We start from the raw sequence: 11,840 nt of genomic DNA, 5'->3' as shown, positions 1-11,840 counted from the left end.
ATGCCCAAGCCCTTCTCAGCAACTCAGTGAGACCCTGTCCTGGGCGATACATGGAAGACTTCACTCCAAGATACAGCATGTTCGGTCTGCTCTCCCAGGTCGGAAGAGACAAAGCTGAATCTGAGTTGAGGTCGCGGCGCCCCAGCTCACACTGAGCTCCTCTTTCGGACATCCTCTCGCGTCCCCTTCAGTGGAGACGGCTGGGGTAGAGAATTCCTAAGTTTGTTTACAGCAGGCTGTTCCCAGACTCTTTCCTCTAAGTCTTTAGGTAGATTACTCTTACCTCTGTGGACAGAAAAGCCCTCTTCAGTTCAGACAAACAGGGAAGTTGCTAAAGGTTGTCAAGCGGTTTTAGTTCCGTTGAATCTGAACAGACCTGGGGGTTGAAGTCAGAGCCTGGCAAACACATTACAATTAAGCTGTATACATCCCCACCTAAACGGTATAACCCAAGGTGGCCTTAAATTCAAGATCCCCCTGCCTCGTCCTCTTCAGCATTTGCCTATGGACTTGGGTTGCAAGAGGCAAAACTGAAAGCCATGTCCCCTGATTCCGTCACCCATGTTCTGACCCTCTACTCTGCTTGTCCATGCACACACCCACCACTACTCCAGCAGCATCAGAACCACAGGGCACTTCCACGAAGAACTCACCAACGACTTCTAGCCTGGTTGTCCCCTCTTTCTTTTCAGGGGTCACCACGACCTTGCATTGGTATTCTCCTGCTTCCCATAACTCGAACCTGGGTAGGTAGAGTGAGGCATCTCCATGTTCTAGCCCCAACAAGGACACGTTGGCTCCAGGCCGGACTGCCTCTAGTTGATCTCCATAAAACTTAAACACCTCAGATTCATCCCCGTCCTTCTTCAAAGACCAGATGACTCCCACAATACTGAGGTCGAGGTGCAGGGAGCCAAGGATTTTGCAGGGTATGGTGACATCTTCATGTAGGAATACTATCTGAGTGGTTCCTGCCATCTCCAATTCCAGTCCACCTAAGGCAATATGAGAACTCAGTTATAGGAGGCTCATGGTACTCAGGCTTGGGAATGTAATGAATAGCCCTTGTTATACAGCCTTGAACAGCTCAGAAAAGCTCTTACCATGTTATCCCAGATAGATCCCCTAGGCCTATCTTTTCTTTACACAATTCCTTTAGCTATTAGGGGTCTATGTGCATTTTAAAATAACATAAAAATTTTAACAAAAATTTATATGTATTGAATATATTAATGAGGGAGGGAGGGACCGAGGGAGGGAGGGAGGGAGGGAGGGAGGGAGAGAGAGAGAGAGAGAGAGAGAGAGAGAGAGAGAGAGAGAGAGAGAAAGAGAGAGAGAGAGAACACACATGGGCCTGTGGCATCTCTGTAGAGGCAGGGGACACTTGTGGAAATAAGATCTTTCCTTAAACCATTAGGGCTTCAGGGATCAATCTCAGGTCATTAGGTTTAATTTGTCAAGTCACCTCAGCAGCCCCAAATGATCAATTTCTACAAAGAAGTCTGCTAGGTTCTCACCTATGAGTCCATAGACCAATTTAGGGATATTATAAGCTTGTTACATTTTCAGTCCATGAACATGTTTGGGGATGTGCTGAGGATAGAGTTCTATCCTTCCCAAATTCATAGGTTAATGCTGAACCCCAACTGAGTCAGTGTTTAGAAGTGAGGACTCTGGGGGATGATGATGGCATGAGGTTGGAGCCCTCTGACTGGGATTAGAGACATCAACTAGATTGTAAGCTACAAGAGAGCTCTGTCTGCCATGATGACAGAACAGAAAACTATCCTAGAGTTAAAACAGACAGACCCTTAACTTAGATTCCCAGGCTACAAAACTAATTTCCTTAGAATGTTCCCATGAGACGAAAACCTTCCCTCCCACCTCTGCAAAAACATTAGTACAGATGCCTGAGTGACATAGTTTTTCTCCAACTTTCCCCCTGGTTCCCACATCATGGGTGAAGAAGCAAAGCACCGAAAGGTCTACAGTCAAGGCAAAAGGCACACAGTAGGTCTTCAAAGCCTGACTGAGCCATCACTCAGTCTTCTGCTCTATGCACAAAAGCCCTCATAGTGCAGGCTGGGTGACAGAGCCACAACCACAGTAAGTGGGAACCCAGCAGAGCCCACCAGGGACGGCAGGAGCTACAGCAGCCTGTCCTTCTTCCTTCCCATTCCATCTGCATCCATCTGCATCCTACCTGCTGAGGGCAGCAGGCTCCACAGAAGCAACAGTAAACTCAGCAAGCCATCGGGCCACTCTGCCACTCGTGAGCCCTCCGGGCTGGATTGGACTGGCTTGCTCCGTCTTCCACATTTCCTGAGTGGTCCTAGGCTGCTGCCATGTGGTGAAGAGCCCAGGCTACACAGAAAGCAGAGAGCAGAACAACATGGTCCCTTGGGGTGCATGTGTGCATTCTCCGGGCCCCTCTGGCAGCTCTGTGAAGCCATCTTGTTATGAGCAGCTGGATACGCAGTTCCACTGGTTGAGCAGGGCAGCTGTGGAGGTCGTCTTAGAGCACGGTGGGTCACACAGAGATGCACCTGGACCTCGAAACCTGTCACAGAAAACAGTTCAGAAGCAGTCAATGAGTTTATTTAACAGAAAGACAAGAGACACTTTGAAGAGACATGTGAGCGGGCTTGGACATGTGCCTCTGTCGTTTGTCATTTGAGATGGGGACTTTGAAGGTGTCTGATGAGGAATTAGCTTTAGGCCTTCAGGGAAAAGATTGGACGTCATACTCCTGTGCCTTCTCTGCACTGTGCACCTCGAGGAGGACTGAGCTCAGTTGGCAGTGCTTGCTTAGTGAGCAGTGCCCTGTGAGGTGAGGTGATGCAGGCCTCTAACCTTAGCACCAGGGAGAAGAAGACACGAGGAACAAATATTATTTGTTAAGATGGTGCTACTACTATCCCCTGTCCCGACCTTCCATGAGATCAAGGCCTCAGTGACTTATTTAATATCTCTGTCCACTTACTGGATGAGCCTATTTCCAGGCTCTCCCTCTATTTAATTCTCAAGGCCTAAATTCCTGCTGCATGAGATAGGCATTATTGTTACTATTATTATTGTTATTGTTATAATTTTATTATTATTATTATAGGCCTGCTTATTATTATCCGACACCTGGAACAAGGTGCCTTTATCACTGCTCTTCCTACAGTTATATCCATGCATGTTTTCAAATCATTTCATGGCTACGTAAGGAAGTTTGCTCTCTCTAATTCACAACACAGCCCGTTGGACCTTAAGACCTCTGAGACGCCTAGTGCATTGCTGTTCCTGTAGTTTTTGCTCTACCCGCCTTTGCTTTGGTTGAGGAACCATCTGTGAATACCAAGGTACCTTCATATAACGGGGTTTGGGAGGTAACGTTAGGAAAGGTCAATGAGTGTATTTTTATGGGATGTATAAGGGTGTCATTTGGATAATGATTATCTATGGTTCCTGCAAAGGAGGCACAAGCTATGGCCCAATCGTCATTGGACTGAAGTCGCCAGTCAACCTGCTCTGAAGTATAGGGGACAATGATAATGTCAGGGTCTTTTCCAAAATACTGTCTAGACATTTTTCTTCCTTTTGTAATTAAGGCAGCAGATGGGGAGTAATCGGTGGCCAAAACCTTGTTTGGATTGGAGGAAAGTTATACCCAAAATAGAGGGCGTCCTTTTTCTTTTGGAGCCTGGGGTTGTTGCCAAATGACTCCCACTGGGGTATGTGCAGTAGCACAGACAATAAAATACAGGGGGAAGCATAATGCATCTGGGATGAGGTCTGAGAAGAAATAGCCTGACCTATCCGCTGTAGTGCCAAGGCGGCCTGGGGGGGTGAGGGCTTGGAGGAACAAGGGATGAGAATCTCCTGAAAGAAGATCATTAAGAGGGACTAGAGCCTCAGCGGGGAATGTTTAGATAAGGGCAGATAAATTGGAGGTTTCCAAGTAAATGTTGAAAACCATGTAGAGTTTTAAGGGATGAAAGCTGAATTCAACTCTGGGAGTACAGATCTTTTCTAACTCGAGCTCATACCCCAGACAGAAATATGGGTCTCGTATTTGAATCTTTTCAGGGGCAACTTTAAGCCCCTGGGAGCCGAGTGCCTCTTGAAGTTGTTGAAAACATGAAAAGGTTTGTTGCTTGTCAAGAGCTCCCAATAATATATCATCCATGTAGTGAAGGAGAGAAATCTGTGGCCAAGCCCTCCTGATGGGCTGGATTACCTGGACTACATATTTTTGAGCCAGGGTAGGGCTGTTGGCCATGCCCTGAGGAAGGACCCGCCAGTAAAAGTGGTCCACGGGCCCCTGGAAATTAACCTGGGGAATGCTAAATGCAAAATGGTGACAATCTTCTGGGTGAAGAGGTATGGTAAAGAAGCAATCTTTTAAATCAATAATAATTTTAAAGAGCTTAGCAGGCATGGCAGCAGGAGAAGGAAGACCAGGTTGCAGTGCTCCCACGGGTATCATAACTTTATTTACCATGTGAAGATCCTATAAGAGCTTCCATTTGCCAGATTTTTTCCTAATGACAAAAATTGGGCTGTTCCAGGGGGAAGAGGATGGCTCAATGTGGCCAGCTGCTAACTGTTCCTGCACTAACTGCCTAGCGGCAGCCAGTTTTTCCTGAGTTAGCGGCCACTGATCCACCCAGACTGGGATATTATCTCTCCAAGAGATCTTCTCTGCATGAGAGATATCCTCTGTATGAGCCTGGGGAGCAGGCATGACCGGCTGCTAGGGAAAATGTGAAGGCGGGGATCCCGAGCCTCTTCCATCTAACTTTTGTGTCACAGCCAACGGTTCTTTAATGCCCTGTGCCTGTTTTCCCAATCCTTGTCCAGGAGGAATCCCTGGGCCAACATCTGCTTTGCAACTGCCTCGTTAGGGCTACACATAATAACATTCATCTGGGAAAGGATGTCTCTCCCTCAGAGGTTAATGGGCAAGTCAGGTATTACATAGGGAATCAGAGTTCCTGAATTTCCTTCTGGATCTGTCCACTTAATGGTCTGAGCACTAACTTGTGGATTTTTAGAGTGTCCAATTCCTTGTAGGTGGGTAGCTGAGTCAGTTAATGGCCAGGCAGCTGGCAGAACCTGTCAGAAATAACTGTGGCAGCAGCCGCTGAGTCTAAAAGTCGTTGGAAGGTTTTTCTGTTCAGACTCAAAGTAAGCATAGGTCGAGAAGCGGATATCTTCTGGGCCCAAAACACCTCAGATATTCCTCGTTCTCCTGGGGCTCTGGCATCTTTATGATGTGGATTTTTGACTGGCAGCTTGGGGAGTAACAACAGTTGTACAATGGCTTGTTGTGTGGGTATAAGTATCGGGCCACTTGTGGCACTGGCCAGGATCCGGATTTCTCCCTGGTGGTCAGGGTCTATAACCCCAGGTGTGATCTGGAGTCCTTTCAGGGAGAGGGAAGCTCTACCTAAAATCATGCCAAGAGTATTTGGGGGTAAGGGTCCAGGAACGCCTGTGGATATGGCCTAGGTACCTTCCTCGGGTGTTAATATTGTACTGGTGGAGGCACAGAGGTCCAGTCCTGAACTGTTCTTTGTGGCTCACCAGAGATGGGCAATTGATTGGGTGAGGGGTGGCTGACTTGCTGAGGGACAAACCCTATTGCCCCAGGGCCTGTCCTGAAAGAGGGGGCCGGAGGCTGCCCCTGTGAGAAGTTTCCCAAGTGCCATGGCAGCAGAGGGCACACTTGGCTGTCAGTTTTGGATCAGCATTCGCTAGCCCCATGTCGACCTCTAAGGCAGAGGGGGCACAAAGTAGTTGGGCAGACACCACATTGGGGGAGTCTTCCCTTGTCCCTCAGTTGGAGGTCTTCTATTTTGGCGAGGGTGGGGGCATTCTCACAGGAAATGACCAACTTGTTTGCAGCTAAAGCAGGTTTTTTTGAGAATTATTTAAGCCCGCTCTTTGAAGAGCAGCTCCGATAGCTAAACCAATCTCATGGATTTTTCCTGCCCCTGCACAGAGGCGTACATACTCCACCAGAGCCTTTGACCGGTGGTGTTTGAGAATATCCTGGCAAGTGGGATTGGCATTTTCAAATGCTAGCTGTTTAATAAAGGTATTTTCATTCTCTTGGACACCAAATAAATACTCTGCTGTCTTGGTCAAACGGCTGACAAAAGATATGAATGGTTTGTCAGCTCACTCGAGTACCTTAGTGATCTCAGAAGAGAAGCCAGACTTGGGAGGCAGTCTTTTCCAGGCTGCTAGGCATGCCTGGCAGACTTGAGTCAAAAGATCAGGAGAAAATAGCATCTGAATATTAATCCAGCGGTTCACCAAGGATCTTTTTTGCTGTCCATGACCTGGTATCGGGACATGCATGATTTTTCATTTCAATTTCTTTTGCGGCCACAGCCATTTCTGACTTCCAAAGCACAAAGTCACCACCTGAGAGCACAGCTTAGGCGAAGTACGAAAACTGTCTTGGCGCGAGCCATCCCTCAGTAGAGGATTCTAAGAGTGCCAACGTAAAGGGAGCTACAGGGCCATAATTTGATACCGCTGTTTTGAGTTTTTCTAATATTTTGAAATCTAGGGGCTGGTAGTGATAGTGTGAAGGATTTGGCACAGCACGAACTGCGCAGGACCCAGAGCTAGCTGCTGCGGGGGCGACTCCCAGCTCCTGTGAGTCGGGGTGACATTCCGCCTCTTCCTTAGAATCATCGTCTGTAGCTCGACCCTCCTATTCCTCCAGGGTACCTGGGGTGGAGGGGTCTCTAAGGACTTTAGCCCCACTCTGTAGCAAGAGAGGAAAGGCTAAAACTTTATGCTTCTTTTCTTGATTTTTACCCTGATCTGTTGGCTTTAAGCCGGGGACGATGTGAGGGTGTCAGCTCTGTCAATGCTGCCTCTAAATCTTGAAGGGTTTTAAGTAACTGTACCTGTTCTAGTCTCTACCAGGTGTCTCAGCAATGCTACATCATTGATCAGCTGGCGACAAGCATCTGAGACAGGGGGTGAATCAAGGACTGCATCTAAAGTGCCATAAGGCGGAGGGGGAAAGAATGATGGAAAGTGGGTACCAGCTCTGGCTGTGGCCAGCAGGATAGTGGCCTCTTTTGACTCAAAGCGAGCAGCTCCCTCCTTTAATTTAGCCTCATCCTGTGAGGGGGGGGGCTGTAAAACACCATCATTGCCTACATTTTGAAGAGAAGGATAAAGTCACTTACTGGGTTGGTATTATGATGTTTTGGGTGGGGCATTGGGTACAGTCTTCACATCGGATGTAGATCTAGCAGGGATAGGATCAAAGGCACTCTCCATGTTAATAGTGACTTAATGCCAGAGACTGACTCCTTTCCCCAGATAGGGTCAGTGTGTGAGGGGAGGGAGGCAAGCTCCCTCAACGAACTTTCTCTCAACGAACGCTCCCCTTCTGTGAACAAGTGCTGAAGGTCTGGCCACTCAGGGGTAGTTCTAAGGATGTCATTAATATGAGACCAATAACTGAAGGTCCTGAATTTTCTCAGGACCGAGAACCTCATAACAGTCTTTAAAACAATCTCCAACTCTGAGCCACCTTTTCTGATCAATTGTTCCTTCCTGGGGAAACCAGGGGCATACATCGTCTACCAAATCTACCAACCCAATTCTTCAGAGAGTTAGACAGAACAATTTCTAAATTCATCTGGAATAACAAAAAACCCAGGATAGCTAAAACTATCCTCAACAATAAAAAAAAACTTCTGGGGGAATCACTATCCCTGAATTCAAGCAGTATTACAGAGCAATAGTGATAAAAACTGCATGGTATTGGTACAGGGACAGACAGATAGACCAATGGAATAGAATTGAAGACCCAGAAATGAACCCACACACCTATGGTCACTTGATTTTTGACAAAGGAGCCAAAACCATCCAATGGAAAAAAGATAGCATTTTCAGCAAATGGTGCTGGTTCAACTGGAGGTCAGCATGTAGAAGAATGCAGATCGATCCATTCTTACCACCCTGTACAAAGCTTAAGTCCAAGTGGATAAAGGACCTCCACATCAAACTAGATACACTCAAACTAATAGAAGAAAAAGTGGGGAAGAATCTCAAACACATGGGCACTGGAGAAAAGTTCCTGAACAAAACACCAATGGCTTATGCTCTAGGATAAAGAATCAACAAATGGGATTTCATAAAACTGCAAAGCTTCTGTAAGGCAAAGGACACTGTTGTTAGGACAAAACAGCAACCCACAGATTGGGAAAAGATCTTTACCAATCCTACAACTGATAGAGGGCTTATATCCAAAATATACAAAGAACTCAAGAAGTTAGACTGCAGGGAGACAAATAACCCTATTAAAAAATGGGGTTCAGAGCTAAACAAAGAATTCACAGCTGAGGAATGCCGAATGGCTGAGAAACACCTAAAGAAATGTTCAACATCTTTAGTCATAAGGGAAATGCAAATCAAAACAACCCTGAGATTTCACCTCACACCAGTGAGAATGGCTAAGATCAAAAACTCAGGTGACAGCAGATGCTGGCGAGGATGTGGAGAAAGAGGAACACTCCTCCATTGTTGGTGGGATTGCAGACTGGTATAACCATTCTGGAAATCAGTCTGGACGTTCCTTAGAAAATTGGACATTGAACTACCTGAGGTCCCAGCTATACCTCTCTTGGGCATATACCCAAAAGATGCCCCAACATATAACAAAGACACAAGCTCCACTATGTTCATAGCAGCCTTATTTATAATAGCCAGAAGCTAGAAAGAACCAGATGCCCTTCAACAGAGGAAGGGATACAGAAAATGTGATCATCTACACAATGGAACATTATTACTCAGCTATCAAAAACAATGACTTTATGAAATTCATAGGCAAATGGATGGAACTGGAAAATATCATCCTGAGTGAGGTAACCAAATCACAGAAAAACACACATGGTATGCACTCATTGATAAGTGGATATTAGCCCAAATGCTCAAATTACCCTAGATGCACAGAACACATGAAATTCAAGAAGGATGACCAAAATGTGAATGCTTCACTCCTTCTTTAAAAGGGGAACAAGAATACCCTTGAGAGGGAATAGGGAGGCAAAGTTTAGAACAGAGGCAGAAGGAACACCCATTCAGAGCCTGCCCCACATGTGGCCCATACATTTACAGCCAGCAAACTAGATAAGATGGATGAAGCAAAGAAGTGCAGGCAGACAGGAACCAGATGTAGATCTCTCCTGAGAGACACAGCCAGAATACAGCAAATACATAGGCAAATGTCATCATTAAACCACTGAACTGAGAACAGGACCCCTGTTGAAGGAATTAGAGAAAGGACTGAAAGAGCTTGAAGGGGCTCGAGACCCCATATGAACAACAATGCCCACCAACCAGAGCTTCCAGGGACTAAGCCACTACCCAAAGACTATACATGGACTGACCCTGGGCTCCAACCTCATAGGTAACAATGAATAGCCTAGTAAGAGCACCAGTGGAAGGGGAAGCCCTTGGTCCCGCCAAGACTGAAACCCCAGTGAACGTGATTGTTGGGGAGAGGGCAGTAGTGGGGGGAGATGGGGAGGGGAACACCCATATAGAAGGGGGAGGGGTTAGGGGGATGTTGGCCTTCCCCAGGGCCAGCTCCACAGATATAACCCTTCTGCCTCAGCTTATAGCCATAGAGCCCATATGTCTGGGGTTGAGGCTGAAGTCACCAGGGATCTGGATCGACCTGGAAACATCTGGAACTGCAGCGCCTAGGACTGAACGCCTACCACCGATGCTTTGCCAGTTTCCTACCATGGGTTTCTGCTGATGCCGCCTCTACTTTGGCTGTTCCGAACTCCGCTTCTGAGTGCGTCCATATTCTAGGTGGAGCTCAGGAACTACGTAAATTCTGCTTCAGAAATATGTAAGTTCTGCTCAGCAAGAACCAGTTGGGGAACAGGACCTTAACATCAAAACTACCTTAAGTCTCGAGATGAGCGGAACAAAAAGCTGGGTGGAGGCTGACCTGATTCAGAGTATCAGGTTAAAAGGAGATTTTAAAAAGAGATTTTTCTCTCTCCTCCGTTTGCTCTTGATGCAACCAACCCTCAGGTCTCCTGTACTCCACCTCCCCCGCAACACTTCCTTCTCACCCCCCCTTTCCTGATCCTGATGAGGGGGAGGGGGGAAGCGGGGAGGGCGGGGCAAGGATGGAAGCTGGCCAGGGGGGGGACCTTGCTTATGTCACTGGAGGTCAGCGCTCTAAATCAACAGAACATCCTCACTTTTCCATGCTTCTGAAGAAATAAAGTTTCACTTTGGGGTCTTACAACATTTTAGAGCATTGGCTAGGAACTGCGCTCCCCCAGACCACAACTGGCCAAGAGATCGGAGGTAAGCTCAAGCAATCTGTGTTCTGTGTTCCTTTCAGTTTTGTCTCGAATCATGCTGTCTCGTCTTTGTTTCATGTTGTCTTGTGTTGTCCGCGTCCGCTGTCTGAGGGGTTCAAGTCCCTTCAGAGGGGAGTTAGAGTCCCCCTCACTGGTGGTCTCAGGCCAGGTGAGACCAACTTGTTTGGGGGTTTCTGTGCTAGTTGTCACAGGCCACAGGCCCTAGAGGCTGCTCTAGAACTCCACTGGGAGGTGGGATCAAACAGTCCACCTCAAACTGGAAGCAGCTAAGGTTAAGCTGCAGTTTGAGCCAGATACTGAAATGTAGGGAGCTGCGACGTGCCGCGCCTCAAAGATGGCGCTGGTTTCCACCTTCCACCCTCCCAATGGTAGTAAACAAGTTCTTATTTGGCTATGCCTGCGGGCCTGCTAGCTTCCGCATAGTGACAGCCTATCTGCATGACCCACGTGGCTTGCTAGGATAGGCCAGCGCTAGCTATTTAAGTGTGGTGTGGGGGTTCCCCGGGGTCCAAAGATTGTATCAAGATTCCTGAGTAAAATTGCTTGAAGATCTTCGCTCGTCGTGTCTTCCTTGCTGGTCGAGGTTGGGCGGGACACTGAAAGTATCAGGCATCTGGAAATCGTGTATAGGACACCTTGTCTACTTGGTCCTCTTGGTGTTTAACTTGGAAATAATTTGCTTGAGAGAAATTGTTTTCTGCCATGGAGTTTTGTCTTCCTCTCTTGAGCCTCCTCCCCAAAGAGAGATGCTTCCCTTGCCCAGTTCATCACATACGTAGAAAGAAAACGGCCCGTACAAAGAAAACGCAACTCAATTAATATGAAAACAATCTAGCATCTAGATTGGGCAGATCCACCCTACACTGTCCTATTCCTAGCTCCCAAATCCCTCACCCTTGTACCTTTTATTTGCCAGGTCTCCAGCTTCTCCTTCTCCCGCGACGACTCTCTCCTGATTCTTTCTTTTCTCCTCCCCTGACTCCTCCCCTCTCCTGACTCCTCCCCTCTCGCTCCCGACTCCTCCCTCTGCCCAAATCTCGAGCTCTTGCCTTTATTTTACAAATTCAGAGAGAACTCCAAGGCAAACCACAACATTTCCTGTAGGGAACGGCGAGGCGAAGTAAAGATGGCGCCGACAGCCAGCCCCGTCCGAATGTGAATAACTTACCGCGCATGGGCAGGCTTGTCCCCTGTCAGGGCAGCTGTATGATAATGAGGTGAATCTGGCGCCCTCCTGTGGTGAACAACAGTACTGCGCATGAGTGGGGTTTTGCACCTGACCTGTCAGTCTGGGTGGGGCGGTACTATGCTAATGGAGGTTCATGTCGCGCCAATCTCTGGAGGACGAGTAGCTGGGATGACAGTGGGGTGACTCGTGTCCCACCAATCCCTGAAAGAATATTAGCATATTGTTGTGTATATAAGGCGAGCGGCTTTGCCGCTTGGCGCGGTAACATTTGAAGCTGTAAC

At 47.5% G+C, this 11,840-nt stretch overlaps 1 protein-coding gene across 6 annotated transcripts in view; it reads right to left on the bottom strand.

The window, feature by feature from the left end:
• The window catches only part of Ncr3lg1 (natural killer cell cytotoxicity receptor 3 ligand 1), a 16,167-nt gene extending 4,836 nt beyond the window's left edge, over positions 1-11,331 (bottom strand). For 2 of the 6 annotated variants that reach the window (XM_087592595.1, XM_087592626.1), the window contains exons 1-3: positions 9,772-10,145; positions 2,204-2,560; positions 654-995 (exon numbers count right to left, since the gene is read on the bottom strand). In XM_087592595.1, coding sequence (XP_087448721.1) covers positions 654-995; positions 2,204-2,453 — 592 coding nt within the window. In that variant the 5' untranslated portion in view covers positions 2,454-2,560; positions 9,772-10,145. Of the gene's footprint in view, positions 1-653; positions 996-2,203; positions 2,561-9,771; positions 10,146-11,272 lie in introns of those variants that run through there. The other 4 variants (NM_001447285.1, XM_087592615.1, XM_087592604.1 and 1 more) reach the window with 4 other exon arrangements.
• Positions 11,332-11,840: the final 509 nt, after the last annotated feature.

Source organism: Rattus norvegicus, chromosome 1, assembly GCF_021556685.1.
Source record: "Rattus norvegicus strain SHRSP/BbbUtx chromosome 1, alternate assembly SHRSP_T2T, whole genome shotgun sequence".
NCBI classification, from domain to species: Eukaryota; Metazoa; Chordata; class Mammalia; order Rodentia; family Muridae; genus Rattus; species Rattus norvegicus.
Note: the sequence above shows the minus strand (reverse complement) of the source record. Positions and strands in the feature narration are given on the sequence as shown.